This window comes from Juglans regia, chromosome 6 (genome assembly GCF_001411555.2).
Source record: "Juglans regia cultivar Chandler chromosome 6, Walnut 2.0, whole genome shotgun sequence".
Classification (NCBI taxonomy): domain Eukaryota; kingdom Viridiplantae; phylum Streptophyta; class Magnoliopsida; order Fagales; family Juglandaceae; genus Juglans; species Juglans regia.
In genome coordinates this window covers 20,807,294-20,815,090 of record NC_049906.1, presented here as the reverse complement: position 1 = coordinate 20,815,090, position 7,797 = coordinate 20,807,294, and the positions used below count along the sequence as shown (strand labels likewise).

Sequence of the window (7,797 nt, the reverse complement as noted above, 5' to 3'; positions counted from 1 at the left end):
CACTTGAGGGAGAGGGATGAGAGAGAGGGCTACGGGGAAAAGTGAGGGAGACAGAGAGGAGGGTCTGGGAATTTAACCCAGTCCCTTCGTCTGGGGATCCACGTAACGATCTAATGGTGGATCTCAAACACTGATTCAAAATGCATTAACTATTAATTTAATTAAAAACGCTTAGAGGAATTAAGGTAGAATATTATTTTAAACTAACTTTAGTTTATAAAATAATATTCCTTCATCATTAATAAAATGATGAAGTCTCACTTAACATATTAAAGAGAATAAAATCATTTAATTAATAAAAGCTTTCAATATAATTTAAATCTCATAATATCTTAAATAATTGAAATCATTTTAATAATAATATTAAAATGATTTCCGATGATTATAATATTTTTGGAGCTCTTCAAGAATATTATGATTGTCGTATTTAAGATCAATCTTAATTCAATAACAATGGAAATACTCCTTATAAATATTTCCAGCATATTTAAAACACTGGGCGTGCCCTAGAAGTCACGCGATATCTTTTGAGACACGTCATCATGGTTCGACACGCATAACGTGGCTCGCAGTCGCTAGTGAGAAGGGCAGATGATCATATAATCTTTGCCTTCGGGATTTGCTTACGTCATAAAGACGAAACATACGTCAGAAAGAAGAAGTGTACGTAAGAAGGAAGGAGTAGGGTGTTACAGTTACTCCATTCTTGATATGTATCAAATGTTTGCCTACGTAACAAGTTATGCATACAAATTTTTTAATGTTTTCAAGCCATGGCTCATGCATTGGGGTTGAACAATGTACTATATTTGATTTCGAGCATACATGGCTCATGGCATTTCACGTCCACATGTTTTATGAAAAGAAAATGTTTCAAGTCTCATGTCACATGCATTGGGGTTGAACAATGTTTTCAAAGATAAGTTTGTACAAGTTTTATAACGACCCCAAATGCTAGGACGGGGGAATATCCTAGTGGAACTCTTCTGTCCACTCTGGAGTGTGTAAAATGGGATCGATAAAGAACTGTTGGTGAACCCCAGATGGATCCTTGTGGAAAGGATACTGAAGCAAGGTAGCACCTAAAACTAGTGGATGCCAAGAACATGGAAAGTAATACGATGAAGGCGAAATATGCAAACTGTTGCATAAAGTTAAAAGGTCATGATGTTGTCACCAAGATCATGTGGACCGTTGGATGATGGCGTAACAAGACACACATGGCATAGGGGAGCTGTGAGGTGTCCATCTATATGTTATAAGAATGAACAAGGCAATGAACTCAATGATATATTACATGTTTAATGATCAATATGAAAAGATGATAAAGATGTTTATTGAAAAAGTCTCCGTTCCATGTTTTGAAAAAGGTCGTATTGCACAAGTCAAGTTCTATGTCAAGTACATGTCCATGCATTCATTTAGGAGACGTTTGGATTTGAAGATGACTTGAAATGACTTGAGATGAGTTGAGATGAGTTGAGATGGATTGTGAATAGTAATGAGATGAGTTGTGAATAGTAGTGAGATTTGTGAGTTAAAGTTGTTGAATAGTAATGAATAGTAGTGAGATGAGTTGAGATGAGCTGAGATGTCTTGCGAATCCAAACATCTCCTTAATGATTTGTCATTATATGCCCATGTTATTTATTGTATGTTGTGTGTTTACTTGCTGAGATTTTTTAAAATCTCATTGTGGTAGTTTCCACTACTATTCCCAGCTCGAAATGGTAGAAGTTGTGACATGACACGAAGAAACCCTGCATGGGGAAACACAAGAGGCCGACATCCCTGACAGTCAAGGAGGCACTGAAGAGCATCGAGAGCTCGTCGACACTCTCCCTGGTAGATAGACTAGAAGCCACCGACCAACTTGTTACAGAGGTCCTCCAGCTCTTTGAAAAGCTAAGAAGGTTGCTTAACCAAGGCAAGGCAAAATGAAAGAAAAAATAGAAGAGGAAGGCCTTGTAGTTTTTGAAAGGGACCATGGAACTTGTAGTGATAACTGATACCGAAGGAAATATAAGGTTTATTTTGGAAGGTCCATTGTTTTGGGAGTCATTTAAAACAATTATCTATTTTTGAGAATTATGTGAACAAGAATGACAACTTTTGGGTATGATTAGTTTTATGGTACCATGCTCTAATGCAATTGCTTTAAGCACTGCTTAGTTACACATGAGTTGTAAATTTTTTCAATGCGATTTATTGCATATTACTAGTGCAAATAAGTGCATTGTATCCTAACTATCATGAACGAAGGTGTGTAGCTTTGAGTTACATGTCCCAACATTTCAGTCTCTATCAAATCCCAAACGGGAGCTGAGGGCGTCACAGTCTTGACCATGGTAGGCGAGTTAGAAAAGTTGCTTGCTATGAAGATGAGAACAAGGAAGAGGCTGGGAAACCTTGATGAGATAAGAGCTACCAGCCCAAGACGAGCTAGGATTACTCGCCTGAGATGAACAACGGTCAATGAAAAACTAACCAAAACATGGAAACTTTTCGAGTAAACACGGAATGGCTCGAAAAAGTGACAGTACCATACCTAGAAGCCCACACTCCATTTAAAGGGTTACATCCATAGTGAGTATGCAGTGAAAGGTCAAGGCACGGCAAGTCATGTCGTCTAGACTCGGAAGTATGGCCTAATGCCACATGGAGATTAGAGTCGAAGTAGATCAAGAAATAGCTTCAACTCTGACTCTGACTCCAATCAAAATTGAACTAAAACCTCCAACTCTCACTTTGTTTTCTTGAAGCTTCAGCTCTGTCGATGCGGAGTCAGATAGTCGGATTTTTACACAACCCTATCCATCGAGTAAAATTCTACTATGGTCACGTCGAGCTAGAAAACTCACGTTAGGTCGCCACTACCTACCATTTTTTCTCATAAAAAAACAATTCAATACTAAAGTAATCCCTATGATTTGTGTTGTAGATATATTGATCCCTATATTCTAATTTTGAACATTTTGCTTCTTATATTTTTAACTTTGATAATTTTACGATTTTCGTAAATAACTGATAATAATTTGTTAAAAGCAGCATGTCAGCACCAATGACAAGATGCCAAGTGCACTAAAAAAATAAAAAAATAAAATAAAATATTATAAAAAATATAAAAGTTAGAAAACAGCTTGGGTTCAAAGAGGCCGCACGCGTGGGTGACTCCAGGCACTGCTACAGGCAACTCATGCTCTTTCTATTTTTTTTTTTTAAATTTGTTTTTAAATTTCGTTTATCTTTCATTTTTTATACGTGGCATGTAAAAGGACGTAGCGCACAGCCAAAAAGTTCAAAATTAGAGTATGGAGATCAATCTGTCAAAAGGTAAACTACCAAAACTATTAGCTTGGCAAAAATGACCAAAGGCAATGAGATATGGTAGTGTTGTACTCGATTAATCTTTATCCCTTGTCCTGGCTAACAATTCTACCCAGATGTCGCCCGGTTGGTTTCTGATCAACAGAAATTGGAACCAGTAACATGACCTGAATGCTAAAATCAGTTGCTGAGGAAGATTATTGAAATAAAAGATACTAAAGCTAATATAACATACGAGTGAAATATCCTTATTGCTTGATGTTGTTCTTTCAATGCAATAAAGGTTCTTTTATGCCAAATTTTCTGCTGTACCCTCAACATCAAGTATCTTGTGCTTTTAGTGAAGATCGAAAGTTTTTTTTTTTTTTTTTTCTTAGCTAAATTCTTTGATGCATATGAAAGAGGCAATAACAATTTTTCTACTGCCTCATGAATGCCCATCAATGCACAATCACATATGCCCCACACATATTAACCATAGATACGATTAATAAAATCACATTATTCTGATATGTTGACAAACGAAACAACAGCAACAACTGAAATAACAGATTATAATAAGAATCCAACAGAAACAAGGCCAGTGACCATATTGGAAGATCAAACAACTGCAAGTTTAAAGGGTTTCGAACGGATAACAGGATAAGAAGAATCACCATAAGAGAACGTATATTCTGTATTACTTCATGCGCAAAAATGGTTGTCTAGGTTTCAAGTGTCCAATAAGGTCATGTTTTTGCAGTTCTAATCCAGTGTGGTCCCTTCTTTTAAAACGTTCCATTCTATTAACTTTCGATGCAACTTGTTAGCCTCTTTGGTCATACCAGCAGCAGCCACACCTTTAATAATCATAGAATAAATTGTCACATCTGGCCTGCATCGACTTGAGATCATCAATTCTAGAACTTGAATTGCCAGATCCACCTTCTTATTTTTACATAATCCTTGGATCACAAATCTATAGGCCTTATTTCCAGCCTTGTGGTCTCTCTTACCCATATCCTTCAATATATCAACAGCTTTCTCAATTAGATCCGCCCGAGAAAAGCCCCAAACAAGACACCGATGGGTAATAGCATCAGGAATGATCCGATTTTCTATCATTTGACCATAGAGTCCCATTGCTTTCTCCATCATACCCTTCTTAGCCAACCCATCAATTACTGTATTATAAGTGATCAAACAAGGATAACAATTGGTACCACTTAAAATGTGAAGCACTCGGAGGGCCTCGTCAACCATTCCCTCTTTACACAAAGCACCTAGAAGGGTGTTGTAAGTTACAATGTCAGGTGAACAGTTTCGGAAAACCATATCATTGTAAAAGTTGATGGCACGATCCACAAGCCCAACTTTACACAAACCATTTATCAAGATATTGTAAGTAACCACAGTAGGAGTATGGGAAGTTTCTCTCATGATCATCACAATCTCATCTACTTCATCCCAGCACCCACGGTTACAGAGAGAATGCAGAAGAGTATTGTAGGTTATTGCATTGGGTTCCATACCATGAGATAAAAGATTATGTACAACCAAAGCTGCATCCTCATACAGGCCCTGCTTACAGGTAAAATTAACCAAAGAATTATAGGTAATAATATCAGGATAGCAGCCCTCAATTGCAATATCTTCCAACACTTCAATAGCCCTCAAAGTTCCACAGTGCTTGCAGACTAGTTCGATGAGAACTGTGTAGGTAATCAGATAAGGAGGGCAACCCTTTCTCAGTTGGTCCTTCCAAAATCCAACAGCCTCATCAAAATTTCCTTTATCACACATCGACCGGATTATCGTATTATATGTAATCACATCAGGAGGGCAACCACTCAAGCTCATCTCATCTAAGAAGTCAATGGCAGATCTTAACAGTCCTCTCTTGCAGAGACCACCAACCATCATGTTGTACGTGATGATATCTGGAACCCCACCAGACATGACCATGACTTGCAAGACTTTGGCAGCCTTATCTATTCGATCCATTCTAATAAGGCCTCGTATTAAGTTTGTGCAAGAAGGAAAATGTGGAATTTGGTTTCGACGTGCCATAATATCAATCAACCTTGATGCATCTAACAATCTCCCTTGGCTGCAGAAGTTCTGAAGAATGCCATTGTTGGTTTCCTCATTGTTTTCAACAAAGGGTCCATCAAGATACAACGAAGAACTTGAAGGCTTCTTTGAATTTATATGCTGTCTAAAATTTCTATCAACAATCATTCTATAATCTTCAGAGCTCCACTCATCTTGGTCAATCTCATTGTCTCTTTCAATGCAAAAACTTCTTTGCAACCCTCTACACTGTGAAAAGTGCACATTTCTTCGAGCACCATGAACTCCCCTCCAATGTAAACAAGATTGAGTTTGGTGATCACACTTGCTTATGCAATTTAATCGCAAACCAGGTGGTTTTATTATTACGCAATGGCATGTACCAGAATGGTGACCCTCTAGTTTGGAACACCCATTTAGACCATGCAAACTACTAAATACCACCATATGATTCTGTTGAGAAATGCAATACCCCATCTCTCTCCTGCTTAATGAAATGTACAAAGATCTGTATGACCTGTACTCTGTTTACCAGGGCTTTTATTTCCAATTTGATCCAATGAAGCAAACCTCCAATAAATTTCTCGCAGAAAGAGAAATCCTACATTTATCAGTGTTTTACCGACTCAAAGTACACAGAAATACATTCCCCCAGCTTTTCTACTATTATGATGGAGAATGAGAGCCACAACTGCAACTGCCAAAGTCCAAAATATTATAATCAAAACCAGGAAATCATTTAAAGGATAATGCAGGTAATTATGAAAGTGACACAGAACAAAGCAGTAGAGGCTTTCTCAATTTCAAAGTAACATAAACCCATTCCTTCATATTCAATTTATTTAAGCTTACAGGAAACAATATTAAGAGTGGAGAAAGAGTTCAGAGAGAAACGAATATAATATATATCAGCATTAAAATTACACTGAAGTGCTGAAGATGATTATAAGTGTAATTTTAATATATAACATTTTCAGCATTAAAATATATATAATATATATAACAATAAAACGAATATAATATATATAACAATAAAATCTCAGAGCAGAGAGGGGAAACAGACAGAAAGAGAGAGGCGGATGGAGAGGACTTACCGGAGGCTTCGTTCGACGACGTGAGCAGCGGTGTGGCAAGAATTGGGCAGCGAAACAGTGACGAGCTACGACACAAAACGGGGAGATAAGCTAGAGGATGGATATGGCAGGAGAGAAACCAAATTGGAGTTAGCTGCTCCCAAGTTTTAAAGGCTGTGCTGCTTAATCTGTACGGCTTAAGGCGGAGCTTGGCTTGTTGTGGTGCAAGGATGGCGTCCAACACGGTGTTGGCTGGGTAGTGTAGCGACTTGTGCCGTGAAGGAAGGAAAATCAAAGGGGGATGAAGAACTTACAGGTAACGTGAGAGAGGTGTGTTTGGCTTGCCCTTGCTGGTTCATAAGTCTGACTTGGATTTCTACGAAGGACAAGTAGGATTTTTATAAACTGTTGGTTTATGTAACACGGCATGGCTGAAACCCTAGAGAGGAGGCACAGACGACGAAGGGAGGCTGTGAGGAAGAAAATGTGATCGAGCCCTAGGTGCACGTGTGTGAAGTTGAAGTGAACTAGTGAAGTGTTCGGTGAAGTGAAGTGTTTGAGTGCTGAACTCCGTTAATGAGCTAGTCGTGGGCTGGGTCACTTGAAAGGGCTAGGTCCAAGGTAAGTTAGTTAGAGATCGGTTAGTTGGAGTCAGTTGTGGGCCGAGGGGTTGTTCCTGGGCCATTCTCAATTTGCTTGTTTTATTTACTTCTTGTCTTTAGTCCAGTCTCTTTTATTTGAGTCCAGCAGTAAGCCCATGCCCTCTTTTAGTTTTTTGAGTATATGTAATGCAAGAGGAAAAATGTAAGGCATCTTAAAAGTAATCAAAAGCCTAAATTTCCTCGTTTCTCTATCTATCTCTTTTGCCTTCTCGAGGTGCTTCTCTCGAAGTGAACTTATTTGTCTGAGTCTGAATAGGTGTGTTACAAAGTGGTATCTAGAGACACGACCCTGTGAAGAAGAATGGCGGAAGGAACTCGATTGAATCGACTACAAGATGGGCTGAATACCCTAAAAAAGGGAATTGATTCTCAATACCAAGAATTAAAAAAGTCTACTGATGCTAGGTTCTCCCACATGGACAATGAGATAGCAACTCTCAAGAGACAAAATGAGGCCATAGTACAACAATTGGCCATCCTCACTTTGGAAGTGCAAAAAAGAAACCCTAGCAGCAGCCCTAATGCCAAATCTTCTTATGGAGCCCCATGCCAAATCATCAAGAGACAAATCTGGAAACTTGTAGCTGATGTAGCAACATACCTATTCCCAACAACCATTTCAGCAAGAACAGCAGTCCCATCTACATCAATAGTAGCAGAACCTACAAAATACACAGATGGGT

General features: G+C 38.4%; 1 protein-coding gene across 1 annotated transcript; it reads right to left on the bottom strand.

The window, feature by feature from the left end:
• Nucleotides 1–3,798: 3,798 nt before the first annotated feature.
• Nucleotides 3,799–6,982, bottom strand: LOC109000820 (pentatricopeptide repeat-containing protein At1g08610). Its single transcript, XM_018977837.2, has 2 exons — nucleotides 6,474–6,982; nucleotides 3,799–6,076 (listed from the first exon to the last, which is right to left on the bottom strand). The coding sequence occupies exon 2, from the start codon at nucleotides 5,854–5,856 to the stop codon at nucleotides 4,072–4,074; it is 1,785 nt and encodes a 594-aa protein (XP_018833382.1). The 5' UTR covers nucleotides 5,857–6,076; nucleotides 6,474–6,982; the 3' UTR covers nucleotides 3,799–4,071.
• Nucleotides 6,983–7,797: the final 815 nt, after the last annotated feature.

What these genes read in the sequence shown, in the direction of transcription:
- LOC109000820 (XM_018977837.2), bottom strand. Translation starts at nt 5,856, where the DNA reads ATGGGGTATTGCATTTCTCAACAGAATCATATGGTGGTATTTAGTAGT.